Here is an 18,979-nt window from a genome sequence, read left to right on the forward strand (position 1 = left end):
TTGAAACGAATTCTTTGTAACGAATTTATGCTTATAACGAGCACTTTTTGGATTCCCAAGCATGCATAATGTCTGTAATTTACTCACGCTTATGACGAAATCTTTAAACTCGTCCCGAGATCGACATATCATGGGAATTTGAGAAGTTTGAATACATGTGTCAAAGTCTTCCCTTGCGTCGACTGCTTGAACCATTGCTCAACCGATCACTGAATAAAGTTAAACTGATTACACTGTACTCACAAAACAATTTTAAATTTAGAATCAAAGTGATTGATAGCTCAGACACTGAACATGAATGACTGACTGACGTTTATTTCCTTCGCGAATACCAAAAACGAAACATCAATGTTTTGAACGGAAGCCATTGCCAAAAAATATAGATGCCAGAGTGGTTTCCCTTGGACAAGGGAAACCACACTCTCAACGTTTACGTTCGCCGGTTCGCGATAGTTTATCAGTCAGTCAGTGCTTTCGATTTGGATTTGAACATCATGTTGCAACCAAAAAACAAAAAACAAATAAATTGGCCAAGGTTTGCTACCCGTCGCCAAGGTAAGTGATTCCGGACAAATGATAGGAACACCGCGAATGTGGACAGTGTCAGTGTGTGTGTGTGTGTGACCAAAAACGTAACAACTGGATGAAACATCTGTGTGCTCACTCTCACTCAAACTCAACAATCATCACTCAACATGAGACACACATGAACATGTAACTGAATATGTCACTTTATTGTCCAAACGTGAAGCAGCATGAAAGTTGCGAAAGAAACAAATTGAAACACCATAAAATGTACAAGACTTAAAAAAAAAAATTTAAACAAAAATCAATCAATTTTCTTAAAACGAATTTTGGCTAAGACGAACTTTTTTTCCGATCCCCAGTGATTCGTCTTAACTCATTCGAGGCGCAGCTAAATTTCCCCTGTGTTCCCTGCCAACGCGCGATTTAGAGCCATTTTGAAAAAAATATTAAAAATCAACAACACAAGATAACCTTACATACCTTATGTTTTTGCAAAGTTTGAAACTTACTCTTTTAGAAAATATATGAAACATTTGAAAGTACATACCTTTTGTTGTCTTCATATCCACGCAAAATATCCAATTTGAAGCAAAACAAAAAAACTTTCTACGTCATGGGTTCATCATACACAATGTCATGATCGACACTTGCATTGCCCGAATCATCACCCAAATGATCGTCCATTGGCACAAAATCGTCACCAGAATCTAAAATATCATCTCCACTATCATCATCACTGAGGTCAAGATCAGAACCGTACTGAATAACACGTTCTAGCACTCTTTTCAAGTTACTACGTCTCAGCAGAACGATCCGCCATCTTGGAAAAGTCAAAACACGTGGGTCGCACACCGTCAACAAAATTTTTATTAATCCCAACAATTTAAGGGAAGGAACTGTTTACAGTGAATGGTACCACTGTAGACAGATAGAAGTTCATTGCAGGGGTTGTTTCCCTTGGTCAGCAGGACCGTTTACACCGTTAAAAATTCGTGATATCCGTCGGAACTCAAGTGCCGGCACGCAGCCAACGCTAAACACAGATGTCGGAATTCCAGTTCCGACGCGCCTCGAATGAGTTAAGCGAGTTCGACTGTACTATTTAGTGTGATTTTTGACACTTCCAGCTGCTTTTTTATTTGACCTTTAGTTTGATTAAGACATACATCAACATCCGACTGTTATTACAACCGTGTGCAATGCACTTGGAATATTTTTAAGCTTTAGAAACAACATTCAAACTCGGTTGAATACAGTGGGCACACACACACACACCAACACAACACAACACAACACAACACAACACCAACCACACCACCAACCACAACACCAACCACAACACCAACCACAAACACAAACACAAACTCACACACACACATATGCACACATACCTTTTAAATCTAAAACATTGAGATTTTGCCTTTGACACCTTTGATGCAAAAATGACATGTGTGTGACTGTGTGTGTGACTGCATGTGTGTGGTGTGTGTGTGTGTTACTGTGTGTGTGTGTGTGTGTGTGTGTGTGTGTGTGTGTGTGCGTGCCATTTCTTTAGTGGCTTATCAGAGGCACAGGTGAACAGAACAAAACAGCGGAGTGAGGTTGTCTACTCCATGTACCGTGCGATTCTGGAATGCAGCATCAGAGACATTGAAGCCCCCCAAATGATGCTTGCCATCCAATTGATGTTTCTTGTTCTGAACCGGACTGCAGCTGATGAAGAAGCGCTGTGCAAGCAGAATGAAGGTGTCCAGGCACAAGAGTGGCGCAGGACATCTCGTGAAGTCATTCGCACAGCCTGTGACTGGATAGTCAAAAACTATTCTTTGAGGCTGTTTTCCTATGAAAAGGAGAAAATCCAAGAGCACTTGAAGGTTTGTGTCCATATATACTTGCTTCACTGTTTTCTGTTCACAGATGTTTTGAAATAACTTGTAAGAGTTATATGTTCTTACCACATTTTTTTTCTATCAGAATTACACTTTATCACTTTTTGAGTCACTTGAGAAAAAGTGACTCTATGTAATCGGTCAGTGTTAGTCTGTCCGGCCGGCCGGCCGTCCGTAGACACCACCTTAACGTTGGACTTTTCTCGGAAACTATCAAAGCGATCGGGCTCATATTTTGTTTAGTCGTGACCTCCAATGACCTCTACACTTTAACGATGGTTTCGTTGACCTTTGACCTTTTTCAAGGTCACAGGTCAGCGTCAAAGGAAAAATTAGACATTTTATATCTTTGACAAAGTTCATCGGATGTGATTGAAACTTTGTAGGATTATTCTTTACATCAAAGTATTTACATCTGTAGCCTTTTACGAACGTTATCAGAAAAACAAGGGAGATAACTAGCCTTTTCTGTTCGGCAACACACAACTTAACGTTGGGCTTTTCTCGGAAACTATAAAAGTGACCGGGCTCAAATTTTATGTGAACGTGACTCATTGTGTTGTGAATAGCAATTTCTTCCTGTCCATCTGATGCCTCATATAATATTCAGAACTGCGAAAGTGACTCGATCGAGCGTTTGCTCTTCTTGTTATCCCATGACCTGCCTCTTTGTCTCTGTTAGCTGAGGAGGTGATTATTCTGGATAATCCATCACAACCAACCGAGTCTCGATCTCACCTGTCATTGGTCATTGTCTTTGATCTCAGAGTACAATTGAATAATTTATAGAGGTCATCTGCATAATTATTTATCGTTAACTCGGGGACTGTCACGTTTTATAGGTCAAATGAATGACCTAATACGGTCAATTACTGCTAACTGACTAACCACACCACGATCCACTCCCGCAGTCACACAAAAAAGTTAGAATCAACAAAGGTATAAGTTCTAGACGTCTGTTTAAATACACTAACTCTCCACCTCCCTCTTCTCGTGAAGCCAAAAGTGTTTTTACGACAGTCGTAAAACAAAAATAACTGACAAAAGCCAGTTAAAGTTTATGAAATAATAAGAACACGCTGAACCGTGTAAAGTTAGAAACCACTTAGCTGCTCTGTAAAAAGTCTTAGCCTGTACAGGCGTTAACACTCCACGTTGTCACAACTCAAAGTTCTTCATAAAGGGTTAGAAAGATGACAAGGTGGGGGGCGTTTACGCATGGGTGCATTCAACTCTCAGTGTAGCCAGGGTCCATTCGATAAAACGCAGTGGCGCAGTGGTGCATACAGGTGAAAGTCGCAGTAACACCAGCAACAGCCGTAGAACAGCAACCGTACAGCAAAGGAACAGCAAGAGTGTAGCCCGTCTCCAGCAAGAGTGTAGCACGTCTCCAGCAACCAGGTAGAAACTGGGTAGCACTGGGTAGCAAACCTCCAGCAAACGTGTAGCAACACGCTGAAACAGAGTAGTTGGTGCAGTGACCATGGCAACAATCCCCCCTTTTTCCACCCTTCAACATATCTAACTTCCCCCTTCAGCGAGCACGTGGTACCTGCAAGAATAGACTTTTAATAACAACTCAAGACATTTTCTCCTCCTCTCCATATCTGCAAAAAACATGTACAGATTTAGCGTTCTAATGAGCAAGTTATACGCTATCATGGAGAAACAAAACAGAGTTTACATTTCACAGACATTGACCGGTCACCAGCGTAAAGTAACGGCTAATTACCTCAACAGCTCGTAAAACGTAGCTCTCCCAAGCAAACCGCTTGAATATTTGGCTCCCGCTCGTCAGCGCAAATATGTAGCCAAATCCTTCCGTCCTAAGCCTTCTGTGTATTGCACTAACACTAGAAGCCCGTTGGTAGACCTAAACCAGTCTTGCAACGCGTTGGAATCCTCCAAATCTTAGTCAACGGAAACAAACCAGACCTCCGTCTGCAAAAGCATGTAGAAAAAGAAAGCAAGCAAGACGGGAAAGAAAGACCATGTGATCTCCCTGACCAATCAGCAATCGCCTGTCCCAGGACAAGTGATCTCCCTGACCAATCACTGGTCGCCTACCATACAACCGTATAGCATGCTAGGAACACGTGATTTTTGCCGTGAGCGAAGAATCACCCCATGAGCCTGTACGGATTTCACGCCGGCAAAAATCCTCGTGCATTTCATGATCGTTTAGCAGAACCTTTCCGCAATGCAGCTGTTCTAGCACAGGCGCATTACATTGCAATTTGGGAAAGGCGCCCCACAAACAGTTCCTTAATTCCCACTCGTGTCACTGAAACCGTGACAGGGACTACTTTTACTTCAGCAAAACGATTGAGATATTCTGCGGTATAAAAGTCGAACTCACGTTTAGCTAACGATCTACATACATTTTAACATTGAAGAAATAAAGAAAACAACAAAGAATACACATAATCTGCTGGGATGAAAAGAGCTGAGTGAAATTATGAGTTGGCCGAAGCGGTGAGAGAGAGAGAGAGAGCGAGCGAGCGAGAGAGGCAGACAGTGATTCAAGGCGCACAACTCTAGTACTCTTCATAGGCAACCGCTTAGATCAATCCCGACAACAAAATCCTGATTCAAAATCCTGAACGACGAAACAAGAATTAAACCAAAACAGTATGCTTACAGTTTTGTTCATTTGCTATCGCTTTTAGAGCATTGATTGCTAAATCTGGTTCAACAGAACAAGGCTGTCCCATCTGTCGTCTGCTGCAGATCTGTCGTCTTCTGCAGATCTGTCGTTTGCTATCACCGGCTACTGATCAAGTTGACCAGCAACATGGAAATTGCCACTTACAAAGTTGGAGATACGGTTAAAATAAAAGGTGGCGAAGAAGGTCGGACCTTGCGTGTGTTATTTTTCATCTTTAAAGTAAACAACGGTGTCTAGGTTCAGGTCATGCAGGCAGATATATTTACAAGTGTTCCTGCATTGAATAGACCAGCAGGACAAAACTACCGCAGTACAGTACAGATAACTTACTGGCCTAAGACTGAACGACAGACATCAAAGTAAGGCTCACCTAAATGACGATTGAAGAAGTAAGTAATCCAAATTTGAAAACTGAAGCACAACAGCTCGAATAAGCACAAATTAAGCAATCATCCTCATCGCTTGTAAAATCGTCTTTTTGGCGAATGCCTCTGACAACTGATTTGGGTCACCGACTGAAACCGGCCGGTAACTGCACAGTTGCAAATGCATTGAACTGCGCAATCTCTGTAATTCGTTTTCTTGAGCAGCAGTGATGACTGAATACAAAACCAGACGTTTTATGGCGCGTTTACCAAAAAGACAAAAGGGGACTCATTTCGCACATGAATTTGATGACACGATTTCCGGTCGCTGAAGGTTTGGCCGGCAGAAAACGTGTGATGAACTCGTCATAGGATACATAGGGTATTTCATGGAGGAAAACAGACCCACCTGTTGCCCCGCCCCTCTCCTGGTATGATCACCGCCAGTTGGTCTGCGATAGCTTATTCATCCAGGCAAGCATAGCTTATTTCGCAGCTAACCCCCATATCTGTGGGCTATTCCCCTATCCGTCACCTGGGGACGCCCTTGGTTTGGGGTGGTCGCGTCACTGAGAATCCCCCACGCTGGGTGTGGAGAAACTCAGCCTGTTCAAGAATGTCGGTCACACTTAAAATAAATGCTATTTGATTTTGCTTTTCAAACTGATAGGTAGTGAAGGAGAGCATAGGGGCAGTTATCAACTAAACTGACTTCTAACAGTGAGATCGATAGAACGTACAGTACATAAATATGAACGAAGCGACTTGGAAATCAACTAGTTGATACTGATCTTCATGCTCGACAACTCATGTTTAATATTCAAAGTCAAAATATCTGTTGTTACCCCTGAAGACAGTGAGCCCAAAAAGCTCAATTGGTAGAGTGCCTGCAGATTGCAAATTCGTAACATGGGTTAGTCACGGGTTTGAATATTATTGCAGGCGAAATATGTTTAATTTTTTTAAAAATGTTCAATTCTTTCTTGTTTTTCGGAACTCTTAGTTCTTGTGTTTTATTCAGTTTAATTAATCCCAAAGGATTTGAGTGGTGTATTGAAGATCAATTAATCAAAGGGTTGCATAATTGTCGAGTACTTCCAGTGAACAATTTTCCAGAATTACCCATTCTTTTTTTAGTAATGTCAGCTTTTGGGAATAGCCCAATTGCCTATTGTATCACTGCACGTTGACTGCAGGTAATTGTCGTTGACCACTTCTAATTAATGAACTTCTGGTTGTGTTAATAGTTGAACAACGTTGATACTGAATAAATCTATAATAGTTTACTTTTGGTTGGAAGGTACCTAATCAAGCCAAGGTATACTTGTCATGTTCCCTGGGTGTCACATTTTACAGCTAACTGTGTCATGTAAAATGTAGATGCACATAAAATTGATCAGAGTTCAATAGTGATCAGGAAAATAAAGAGCTAAGTATAGGTGTTTTCCTAATTTCCCAGTATTAAACTTCAGTAGTCAGTGTCTTTGAGTTGCTCTCTTGATCCAGATGTGGGGAGTCATTCTTGGTATGTGTGAACCATTCACCGTCCCTGCCCTGAAGAAGGACTCTGAAGAAATGATCGCAGACAGATTTGAACAGGAACTGGAAATGGTAATTTTTGTACATTTCTTTGTGAAATAGAGATGAATGTAAAACAACACACATGCACTCCTATTATAGCGTTTTGCTGGCTTTGAACCATTGATGCTAAAGCCAGCAAGATTTTAAAAATACTGGTACTGAATACCGAAAATGAACAGTCACTGAGCATTCTAGAATTTTGGGGTACATTTCAGGCATTACATTTTTTTCAGCTGCAAAAACAAGGATAATTTCCTAAGTTAAACAATTTAAGCCATGCTCTGCGAGGATGATCAAGCTAATCTTATTACATATTTATGGACCAAATGATTTTCAGACCAAATTGTTCATCTATTATTGAGTAAGTTTGTCATTATAACTTAAAAGTAGTTTGTACAGGATGTTTTCTCTCTTCTCTTTCATTTGTCTTTTGTTCTTTATCAGGCTTTTTTGTTTCCAATATTCACACATAGTAAGAAGGATGGAAAACACTTACTTGTGGTTTTTTTTTCCTCATCATAAAGTTGTACTTATTCAAAGTACACTATGCAGTAATAGCATTAACAGAGATTTAAGATATATAACCAGTTGGAATCGGAAAATACAGCTAATGTGAAACTGGGAAAAAACAAATGAAGGGAAAGGTGAAAGTAAAAAGTCTTGAAATACATGTAGCGACAATGATTTTAACCTGATATGAATTTTCCATAAATTTCCCTTTGCTTTATTTTCTCATTTCAGTTGCCTCCTGAGGACAAATTGGAGATCTTTGTCAAACAAGCAGACCAGATTGTGCCAGCTTTCATGGGAATTCTGAACAGATTGGCATTTGAGTCACTGGAAGAAGCTTTCAAGGTAATACAATTGACAGTAGAATTATAAATATTCATGATATGTGCATCTGTACACGTTTTGTGATAGATGGTTTTAGGGAAACAAAAATAAAATTAAGAACTGCAGTAAGCTTAAGTGTGGTCACATGCGTAAGGGTGTCTACCTGGCAGGACAGTTCGCATCAAAGATTTATTTATGTATGTATTTATTTATTTATTTACTAGCAGTTAAGCCCGGCTTCGCCCGGGAGTAAGCGGAGCCCTGTAGCAATTTAAGACGCTCGCTATCCCATTATGATTAGCTTTACCTCCTTTGTTTGGATACAAAAAAAGAGTTACAGCAGTCCCTCTCATGAACGGACACCCTTGGGCCCTAGCAAAACTGTCCGTACATTGCAGGTGTCCGGTCACGGGAGGGGTGACCACACCACCCCCTCCCCCAGGCCATACACTCGACTCGCACAGAGACACACAAACAACAGGATTGAGTCTATGCTAATCACTTCTTGTGGCTACTAAACAATAACAATACACTCCTAATAGTTCTTTAAACGTTTTGTAAAAAGGATTTGTTTGAAAAGTGTTGAAAAGAAGAGATAAAATAAATCCTCAAGGCAGTGAACACACTCACCATGCGCTGACATACGAAAGCAGCCACACAAACACATCACAGAGGAGCGTGTGCAGATGCTTTGCAAGAATAAGCTTGAAAACCAGTTTGAATAAATAGCAGCAGATAGAGCTGCATGTCATAATCATGTAATTTATTTTTTTCTTGTCTGGCTTTATTGACTGCATGCCGATCATGTGGCACGGCAGTGACTTTTCATTCTTCAGTCGGGAATACACTGTACATAACACAGCTCCCACTCTCCCTCACTAATGCCTACCCCAAGCCGTGACAACTGATGCTTGGAAATTTTGTGGAAGAGTACACCTCTCTATTTCTCTACAATGCTCTTCCTGCTGACATGCAGTGACACCGGACACCCCACAGAGTTTAGCCAGCTAACCCCCCCCCCCCCCACCCCCACTTCCTCTCTCTCACTCCCTCCAGCCATGTACTGTTGGGGGCTGTGGCCAGAGAGGTGTCAGCTAATTGAGGCCAGCTGCACTGTTCACTCAGAGCAAAACCAGTTGACTGTGTCGTAACTTTTGACAAAGCAAGACAACTGAAGGGTTCATAGATTAGGCAACCGACTCACTGGTCAAGGCTGAGGGGAAACAAGAGTATCTTGTCAATGAAAGAGGTTACACACAGACACACGATGCTGAGAACTGTGGCCGGTTTTTCACTCACTTTCGCTCAGGACCTTCATCGACTGTGGTTTCTGTTGTTTACGTCCAACAGACAAGAATAAAGAGCTCAGTGCAGTTTCATGTTGGCATCTTCGCATGTACTCTTCACTCCTGATGGGTACACGTGCACTCAAGTTATCAGTGACTGTCATCACACCATTGCGGCTGTGATCTTCGTACCAAGAGCCGGACTGCTCTGTTATCGATTTTGTTGTGGTGAAAATTTGACGATGGTCTGTCCGTACATTGGAGGTATGACCTGCTGTTGGGACCGAAAATGAGTGTCCGCGTCCACGTTTTGCAGGTGTCCGTTTAAGGGGGGGCAAATATAGAAGGAAAACACTCCGTGCCGAGCAAATGTGTCCGTACATGTCAGGTGTCCGCTCACGCCGGGGGCCGTACATTGCAGGGACTGCTGTATCTCCCTAAATTACCTTCTAGAAATTTCCGGAACTTAGTTAATTTTTCTTTCTTCATTTCTTCCCCTCATAGGAGCAATAGCGAGTCTCTAATATCACTGGCATGATGTGCTTGCTACAGGTGAACAGTAGGCACTGAACTGGTCTTGCACCATATAGGCTGTATTCAATAAATGGGAGGTCCATAATCTGAGAAAGGAAACAATGAATCAAGAAACTAAAACCCAGGTGCACATCTGCGGCACCTAGGGAGTGTACGTGCACACTATCTTGTTCCTGCTTCTTGCCATCTCAGAGGTATGGCGACCACAGACAGACAGACACACACACACACACAGACAGACAGACACTCTCTTTCTCTTCGCCCGGGAGTAAGCGGAGCCCTGTTGCAATTTAAGACGCTCGCTATCCCATTATGATTAGCTTTACCTCCTTTGTTTGGATACAAAAAAGAGTTATCTCCCTTACCTTCTAGAAATTTCCGGAACTGTCCAGTTAATTTTTCATTCTTCATTTCTTCCCCTCATAGGAGCAATAGCGAGTCTCTAATATCACTGGCATGAAGTGCTTGCTACAGGTGAACAGTAGGCACTGAACTGGTCTTGTACCATATAGGCTGTATTCAATAAATGGGAGGTCCATAATCTGAGAAAGGAAACAATGAATCAAGAAACTAAAACCCAGGTGCACATCTGCGGCACCTAGGGAGTGTACGTGCACACTATCTTGTTCCTGCCTCTTGCCATCTCAGAGGTATGGCGACCACAGACAAAAAAGAGTTATCTCCCTTACCTTCTAGAAATTTCCGGAACTGTCCAGTTAATTTTTCATTCTTCATTTCTTCCCCTCATAGGAGCAATTATAGCGAGTCTCTAATATCACTGGCATGATGTGCTTGCTACAGGTGAACAGTAGGCACTGAACTGGTCTTGCACCATATAGGCTGTATTCAATAAATGGGAGGTCCATAATCTGAGAAAGGAAACAATGAATCAAGAAACTAAAACCCAGGTGCACATCTGCAGCACCTAGGGAGTGTACGTGCACACTATCTTGTTCCTGCCTCTTGCCATCTCAGAGGTATGGCGACCACAGACAAAAAAGAGTTATCTCCCTTACCTTCTAGAAATTTCCGGAACTGTCCAGTTAATTTTTCATTCTTCATTTCTTCCCCTCATAGGAGCAATAGCAAGTCTCTAATATCACTGGCATGATGTGCTTGCTACAGGTGAACAGTTATCTCCCTTACCTTCTAGAAATTTCCGGAACTGTCCAGTTAATTTTTCATTCTTCATTTCTTCCCCTCATAGGAGCAATAGCAAGTCTCTAATATCACTGGCATGATGTGCTTGCTACAGGTGAACAGTAGGCACTGAACTGGTCTTGCACCATATAGGCTGTATTCAATAAATGGGAGGTCCATAATCTGAGAAAGGAAACAATGAATCAAGAAACTAAAACCCAGGTGCACATCTGCGGCACCTAGGGAGTGTACATGCACACTATCTTGTTCCTGCCTCTTGCCATCTCAGAGGTATGGCGACCACAGACACACACACACACAGACAGACAGACACTCTCTTTTATTTATATGTATAGATTGACTCATCTGAGTATCATGAGTCTTAGTAATCGTCAATTAAATTACATATTCTTACTCGGAATCACATATTTAGCATTGACGCAGTCGAGATGCTAGGTTGACTGAAAAAACGCTATCCCATCTATAGTATAAGGGAAGCAACCCAAGCAAAAAAGTAGCAAGCTTGCTACCCAGGGTTGCCTCCCGTAGCGTGAGTCACGCCACAGATCTCGTATCCAATACGAGACACCCTCATTCGACTCCTTTCAGCCAGAGAGACAGGTCGTGCTTTGATTTCGCTCCTAGGCCGTTTTTGATGTCTGCTTGACACCCGCCGGCCTCGGCTCCCCGTCTGCCCCTAGCTGTTTCTAGCTGGTGAGATTGTTCCTTGCATTGTTGTTGTTTGCATTGTTCATTCTGCTGAGAATTTTTCGTCCGCCGGACTTATGAATTTTGCTCAGTAGTTTGTTGTTGTGGCCGCCATTTTGGTCGCCATTTTTCGCTAGCACGTGGTGTTTCTGCTGGTTAGTTTGGGTCCGTGCTACTTGTTTACTTTTCAGTAGTTTGTTTTTCTCGCGTGACAGCATGTCGGATAGTGAGAAAAAGCGGGCGGTGAAGGCCGAGGGTAGGGGCAAGGGCCCTGTTAACCTTAGTCCTCGGCTTCCACCTCTTCTTCTAAGAACCCCACGGTTCATGTTTATGATCCTAAGACTAACTCTGTCTTTTCTGTGCCTTTTTCGGCGCCGGAGGAGACTTCGTCTGGCTCTCGGGCGGCGGGTTCGGCCGCTACCGCGTCCGTTTCTAACCCTGTTCATGCGCCGGAGGCTGGCGCTTTTGTTGCTAGCCTTTTGTCTTCTTTGATTCCAGAGATTCGGACTATTGTCTGTGCAGAAATGTCGCGTGGGGATCCTGTGACCAGCTCTGCCTCCCTCCCGGGGGTGTGCGACCCTCGGTCGTTGGTCTTTGTTCCTGGTGTTTCCAGATCGCCTGCCCAGCCTGCTGGTTCCCGTGATGTCTCTGGATTCCTTTCACCGGGAGGCGTTTCTCTTCTTGGCCGGCACTCGGTGGCTTCCGCTTGCGGGAGTGCACCTGAGCAGGTCCCTTCGGGGATGCGGTCAATGCAAGGTATGTGCTCGCAGCAGCCGTCTTCGGCAGCTGCGCTTCCGGTTCCCGGAAGTAGTGGTTCACTGGTTGCGGACAGACCATGGTCCCCTCCGGTTCGAGCTGCGCTTTACGTAAGCAGTCGTTCGCGGCAGCTTCTCTTCCGGCTCCGGCCGGAAGTGGTGGTTCACTGGTTGCGGACAGACCATGGTCCCATCCGGTTCGAGCTGCGCTTTACGTAAGCAGCCGTTCGCGGCAGCTTCGCTTCCGGCTCCGGCCGGAAGTGTTGGTTCACTGGTTTGCGGACAGCCCATGGTCCCTTCCGGTTCGAGCCTTGCCCTGCTACAGCAGCCGTTTCCGGCAGCTGCGCTTCCTGCCTGGGCGGGAAATGTAGGTCAAACGGGTCGTGCACAGTCATCTGTCACTTCCGGTTCCGGCCTAGGGCTTCCGGGTTGTAGCTTGCAGACTCCTCAGCACCAGCTATGGCATAGCTCTGCTGTTGCGTCTGCACTTCCGGCTCCTCCCGGCTTTTCCGGTTCGGTTCCCGCTGCTTCCGTTGGGTCGCCGGTGAATTTCGAATACGGTGGTTCTCCTGGGCATTCGGGCGTTTTGCCTCTGTTGGGACAGCAGCAGCCACCCACTTCGGTGGTGGCCGCCAGCTCCTCTCTTCAGCTGCCTTCGGTTGGTGACTCTCATCTTCCTCTTAGTCAGGGGGCGAGTTTCATCGATGGCCAACAGGATGGGCGTTTGGCTTACGGCCTTCCCTCGCAGCGTCATTTGTCGGGTTCCTTTGGCTATGAGCCGTCCCCTTCAGGTGGCGTTTCGGACTTCGGGTCCGTGGACGAGGAGCAGCTGCCTTCGGCGGCTCTGGCCAGCGTCCGAATTTACGTCAGCAGTCGTTCGCGACAGCTGCTTCCAGCTTCGGCCGGAAGTAGAGGTTCACCGGCTAGTGCACAGACTACTGTCACGTCTGGTTTGAGTCTTGTTCTACGGCAGCAGTCGCCCGCGACAGCTGTTCTTCCGGTTCCGGCCGGAAGTGTAGGTTCACTGGTTAGTGCACAAGCTACTGTCACGTCCGGTTTGAGCCTTGCCTTACGTCGGCAGTCGTACGCGGCAGCTGCGCTTCCTGTTCACGGAAGTAGTGCCTCGTTGGAAAGCGGACAGACAATGTTCCCATCCGGCTTGAGCTGCGCTATACGTAAGCAGTCGTCCTCGACAGCTTCTCTTCCGGCTCCGGCTGGAAATGTTAGTTCATCGGTGTGTGGGCAGCCCATGGCCCTTTCCGGTTTGAGCTTTGCCCTTTGCACGGCAGCCGTTTCCGGCAGCTTCGCTTCCGGCCTTGGCAGGAAGGTAGGTCAAGCGGGTAGTGCACAGGTTACTGTCACTTCCGGTTCTGGCCTACGGCCTACCTTTGGGTTCCGAGCTTCAGCTCGTAGGTGGCTCAGCACCAGCTTTGGCATAGCGCTGCTGTTGCTGCCGCACTTCCGGCTCCTCCCGGATTTTCCGGTTCAGTTCCCGCTGCTTCCGTTTGGTCGCCGGTGAATTTCGAACAGGGCTTGCCCTATGGGCATACAGGCTTCTTGCCTCTGTTGGGAAAGCAGCATCCACACACTCCGGTGGTGGCCGCTAGCTCCTCTCTCCCACTTTCCTCGGTTTTTGATTCCTCTCATCCTCCTCTCAGTTAGGGAATGAGCACAATTGATTGCCAACAGGAAAGACTTCAGGTTCCGGAAGAAGCTTCGTCTTCGGCCACGCCTTCGGCTTCCGGCCGTCGGCAATGGCTGATTTCCGGTTGGCAAAGAGGAAACAGCTGCTTCTGGTTTGAAATTCACCTTTGGTAGCTTTTCACCTTTCCGCCTCTTCGCCAAGCCCCCCTCTTCGGCAGGGGGTTGCCTCCGGCGTCTGTTCCGTTGCTGGTTCCTCATGGTTCAGCTTCGGAGCTGGCATTGGAATACCTTGCCGCTCCTGCGCAGGCTTCCTCCTTCGTGCCCTTAGCGGCTCAGAGGAAGTTGTCTTGGCCAAGGTCGTCTCGAAACCTTCTGTTGTCCTTTGCCCGTCCGCGTGCGCCGTTTCCGGTCACGCCGGAACTTCTTTCGCTTCTTACGAAGCCGTTGAGGAAGGATTCTGCTCTGCCGCTCTATGAGCAGACTCTCCTATTCTCTGAAGAAGGGGGCTGACAACTTTTGGAACTCAGTTCCATTTCCGAGACTCTCCTGCGGGCGCTTTCTCGCGCTCTGGCAGATTCCTTGGTTCCCTTTACTCTTAGTAAAAGAGCAGGACGCGGAGGAAGTGTTCTCACTCCTCTCCACTCTTACAAGGGTGAACGAGGCACAGATGAGGCTGTCCTCTCTGCACTATTTCCATGCGGTCTCGTGCAGAAGGGGCTTGTTTCTTGCCCACTCCCGGCTTTCTGAGGAGTCGTCAAGGAACACTCTCAGATCGTCATAGTTGATGGACGGTCTCTCTCCGGCAGTCTGGCCTCTCATGCCAGAAGCAGGGGATTGAGACCAACAGAGAACAGCGGTTCTCTTCTTTTGAGCTTCAAAATTTGATAGCAGCAAAAGCAGGCTGCTCCTAAGCAGGCTACCTAAGCGGACTCAGCCTAAGCGGCCTAAGTCCTCAGCTCAGGTGAGATTGTTTCTTTCTCAGCCGTCATAGGTACGCTGGGTTTTTGGAACAACAGCTGGTCTTAGGGCTTCGGGGTTTTTTAGCCTTGGCTGGAGCAACAGCCGTTTCATCTGTTGGTGGTGGTGGTTGTTGCTTTCCTTGTGCTTGTGGCTTCAGGCTTCGACATTCTTTCTTTTTCCCAGCGTTTGGGTGCTGAGAGGTCGATTTCCGTTTAAAGGGGGGTTTCTGCCTTTGGGCTTCCCCGTCTTCTCTTTGCCACGAGCTTCTGGACTTGGTCCAGGTTTGTCTTTCGCCGAGTCTGACTCTGTCTTTCTCTAGCGATCAGACGCGTTCTGGTGTTTCGTCCAAACTTAAGGTTTGCTTGAGTTGGCCTCGGAAGTGACATTCAGATTTTCCTGAGGGTGCATTGTCTGCGCAATGCATGTTTGAGAAGTCATTCTTGGCTTATCATTTTTCTCAGGTTTTTTGGCTACTCCTCCCCTTTTGGGCAGAGGTCTAGATAATGTTCCAGTTTTCTCGGTGCTGGCCTCTAGGCCTGCATCTTTTTTGGCGGCCGAAACTTTCGTTTCTTACTGTGCCTGTGTACTTTGGGTACTTTGGTACAATGGCCGGCCTACGGGCAGCAGGGCTCTCGGCCTTAGCCTGTGTTATAGTCTCCTGCCTGTCGTGTTGCGACTTTGGCATTTTGGTTCTTGTGACTGCGGATTTCGTCTCTTCCTCTTCTCCATCATGCTTGCATGAGGTGAGTTGGGACGATTTCTGCTGGGGTGGGGCTTCCGGCCTGGTCACCCTTTTATCACTTGCAACTATGACTATTACGTTTTTCTCCTGAGAACTCTGGTCTCGGGAGTCTGATGGCTGGTTCGCTTCACGGTTTTTGCGTTTTTCTTACCAGCCTCGTTCTTTCTGTTTCGGGTTTTTTGATTCATTTTCAATTACCTACAAGCAGTCTGCTCTGCGAACACTCTGGCTTTTGTCATTTTGTTTCCGGTCTCCGGTTACATTAGGATTTGGCCACTGCGGGTCCGTATTTCCGGTGCTTACGCTCTACCATAGGTCGCTTCGTCCTCATTTTACCACTCTCTCTGCTTTCGCAGCGATGGGTAGGGGACGACTGGTGACCGTCTCCCTTGAGTTTTGCTCATTGAGTTGGACTCTGGTACTCGGTACTCAGGCGTCTCTCTCTTTCCCCTTTTGGAGTTTGGTCACTCTTCTGGAGCTGACCGTTCTCTCAAAGGCCTTTTGGGCCTCACTCCATCCCAAAGTTTTCTTACTTTGGCATGTTTGCCTTATGGTCTCCGCGAGGGTCGGTCCTTTTCAGGGCTTAGCCGGCAACCTTACGCACGGATCTTTTCCAGGCCATTAGCATTTCCTTCCAATAAGGGGGGGGGGGGGGGGGGGGGGGCATCTTGTCCTTCCCTCTACTTGGTCGGGTTTTTCCAAGACTGGGGTCCTTTTCCGGACTGTTTTATGGTTCAGAGGATTGGAAGAAGTGCTGGGCACAGCTTACTGGCTCTCTGATGTTGTCTTTCGCTTTTCTTGCCTGAGAGACTTCTCGGCTGTCAATCAGGTTGGTTCTCGGTCCGTTTTCTGTCTTTTGGCAGTGGGCCAGTTCCTGGCAAGGGTTTAGAGTGAGTCAGAGGTTTCTTTCTCACAGGATCCTTTCCTAACTTTTGGCAGTGGGCCAGTTTCTTGGCAAGGGATTTTCTTTCCCTCCGCCTTGTCATAGCTTTATGCTATCTTTCCCTCGGCTCAGCCCGAGCTCATTTCCAGGGCCTGGGCCTCCTCCTTGGCCTTCTTGGTCTAGGAGGTTGGATGATGTCCTGCGCACAGCTTCTGGCGCTTGGATTTTGTCTTATCATGTTCTGCAGACATTGCTGCCCTCTGTCAGGATGGGTCTCGGCCCATTCCTTCCTTGGCGGCAGCTGGTTTATGTCTCTTCAGAACTTTAGAGTGAGTTTGAACTTTTTGATCTTACCCACCACCTTGTTGGAGTTATCTGCTAAATATGTGATTCGGAGTAAGAATATGTAATTTAATCGAAAATTTTTAATTAAATTTTCATTTGATTAATATACTTACCCGAATCACATAGGTAATTCCCTCCCACCTTCCCCGCTTTTAGTTTCTATGGATTCTAGAAGTCGAATGAGGGTGTCTCGTATTGGATACGAGATCTGTGGCGTGACTCACGCTACGGGAGGCAACCCTGGGTAGCAAGCTTGCTACTTTTTTGCTTGGGTTGCTTCCCTTATACTATAGATGGGATAGCGTTTTTTCAGTCAACCTAGCATCTCGACTGCGTCAATGCTAAATATGTGATTCGGGTAAGTATATTAATCAAATGAAAATTTAATTAAAAATTTTCGATATTAGGCTGTCTGGCAATTTGCAACTTCCCAGTCATTTGTTGTGTGTGTGTGTTTTGGAGCTTGAGCTTTGAAACTTCACACAATACCAGGGTTTGATGACTACCAGAAATGACACAAATCTACTTTCACTTTGGTAAATTGCAAGGTGACAGTGGGCCTTGTTCAGGTAACTGAAAAATGAAACTTTTTGAAGCTAGAGCTTCCAAACTTCACACAATTCAAAGGTTTGAGGACCTCCAGATGTAGCACAATTCTGGTTGACCCTTTTGAAATTTCAAGGTCATGGTGGGTTCATGGTCAGAAAAATAAAAGAAATAAAAAGTTGCCTAAAGCAAAATGAATACATTTAGTCAATCTGTCGACTAATGGAACTGCATGAACACACTGCATTTTGTCACCAAGACTTCACCTGAGTTCCCCATTCCAAGAAAGTGCTGACACATTGTATGAAGAAATCTTTCTATAACCTGTGGAAATCGTGGCTACAGCCAGTAGTCAGCTATCGATCGCGTGAATGACAGCAGGTATAGAGAGCAGTTGGGTTTGTGCTTCACAGGAAAGTGCAATTTTCTGCATCCTTTTTAACTGTCTGAACTTTTTATTATTATTATGGTGAGCTTATATAGCGCGAACCACAATTAACTGTGCTCTCCGCGCTTTACATATTATTTTCTGCCGTGTGAAATGGAATTTTTTTACAGACAGACAGACAAACAAACATTTTTGACACACAATATATAACGCATTCACATCAACCAGCAAACCTCAAGCATGTTAGGCGAGCATTCACCTTTCGCGGCCTTTATTCCAAGTCACACGGGTATTTGATGGACATTTTTATCTATGCCTATACAATTTTGCCAGGAAAGACCCTTTTGTCAATCGTGGGATCTTTAACGTGCACACCCCAATATAGTGTACACGAAGGGACCTCGGTTTTTCGTCTCATCCGAAAGACTAGCACTTGAACCCACCATCTAGGTTAGGAAAGGGGGGAGAAAATAGCGGCCTGACCCAGGGTCAAACACGCAACCTCTTGATTCCGAGCGCAAGTGCGTTACCACTCGGCCACCCAGTCCCATAAACTTGTGTTTTATACAAACACAATATATGTATATATTTTTGGATTCAGGGAATGATGCTGAATACAATGAATTCATGTTTGAATCTCTAATTGAATTTTCTTTTTCTTTTTTTTTAAAAATTTTAATTACAACTTTGAGAATTTTGATAACCAAACTCATCAATTAATTTGTAAGTTTGCAAGCTGAAATGCAATCCCATAGTCTGGACTTTGTCGAAGATTGCTGGACCAAAATTTCAATCAATTTGATTGTCAAATGAAAGCGTGATGGTTCTGCCTCAACTTTCACTGAAAGTCAATATGTCACTTCATCAAAGACATTTATCAAAAAAAGGAAGAAAATGGTTTGGGGATATCATCTGAAAGAATTTGTATGTAAAGTTTCATGAAGATCTGCTAAGTAATTTTCTGGGAATCACTCTAAACATACACACATACAACACCACCACCCTTAATTGTCTCGATTCCCAGTCTGTGTTAAAACATTTAGTCAAAACTTGACCAAATATAAACAAGTCGCGTAAGGCGAAATAAGAACATATACAGCATGACTTCCCTTCTTTGTCTCTGTTAATCTAGGGAGAAAATATCCAGCGATATTTCTCCGTAGGCCTAAAGTTCGGCCATGAC

The 18,979-nt window shown here is 45.1% G+C and overlaps 2 protein-coding genes across 2 annotated transcripts in view; both read left to right on the forward strand.

Annotated features, from left to right (window-relative positions):
• LOC138962195 (E3 ubiquitin-protein ligase rnf213-alpha-like) overlaps positions 1–2,493 on the forward strand; it is a 36,420-nt gene extending 33,927 nt beyond the window's left edge. The window contains exon 12 of the mRNA XM_070333928.1: positions 2,084–2,493. Coding sequence (XP_070190029.1) covers positions 2,084–2,459 — 376 coding nt within the window. The 3' untranslated portion in view covers positions 2,460–2,493. The remainder of the gene's footprint in view (positions 1–2,083) is intronic.
• Positions 2,494–6,956: 4,463 nt separating this feature from the next.
• LOC138961177 (E3 ubiquitin-protein ligase rnf213-alpha-like) overlaps positions 6,957–18,979 on the forward strand; it is a 181,053-nt gene continuing 169,030 nt past the window's right edge. The window contains exons 1-2 of the mRNA XM_070332777.1: positions 6,957–7,061; positions 7,773–7,886. Coding sequence (XP_070188878.1) covers positions 6,957–7,061; positions 7,773–7,886 — 219 coding nt within the window. The remainder of the gene's footprint in view (positions 7,062–7,772; positions 7,887–18,979) is intronic.

Source organism: Littorina saxatilis, linkage group LG3 (genome assembly GCF_037325665.1).
Source record: "Littorina saxatilis isolate snail1 linkage group LG3, US_GU_Lsax_2.0, whole genome shotgun sequence".
Classification (NCBI taxonomy): domain Eukaryota; kingdom Metazoa; phylum Mollusca; class Gastropoda; order Littorinimorpha; family Littorinidae; genus Littorina; species Littorina saxatilis.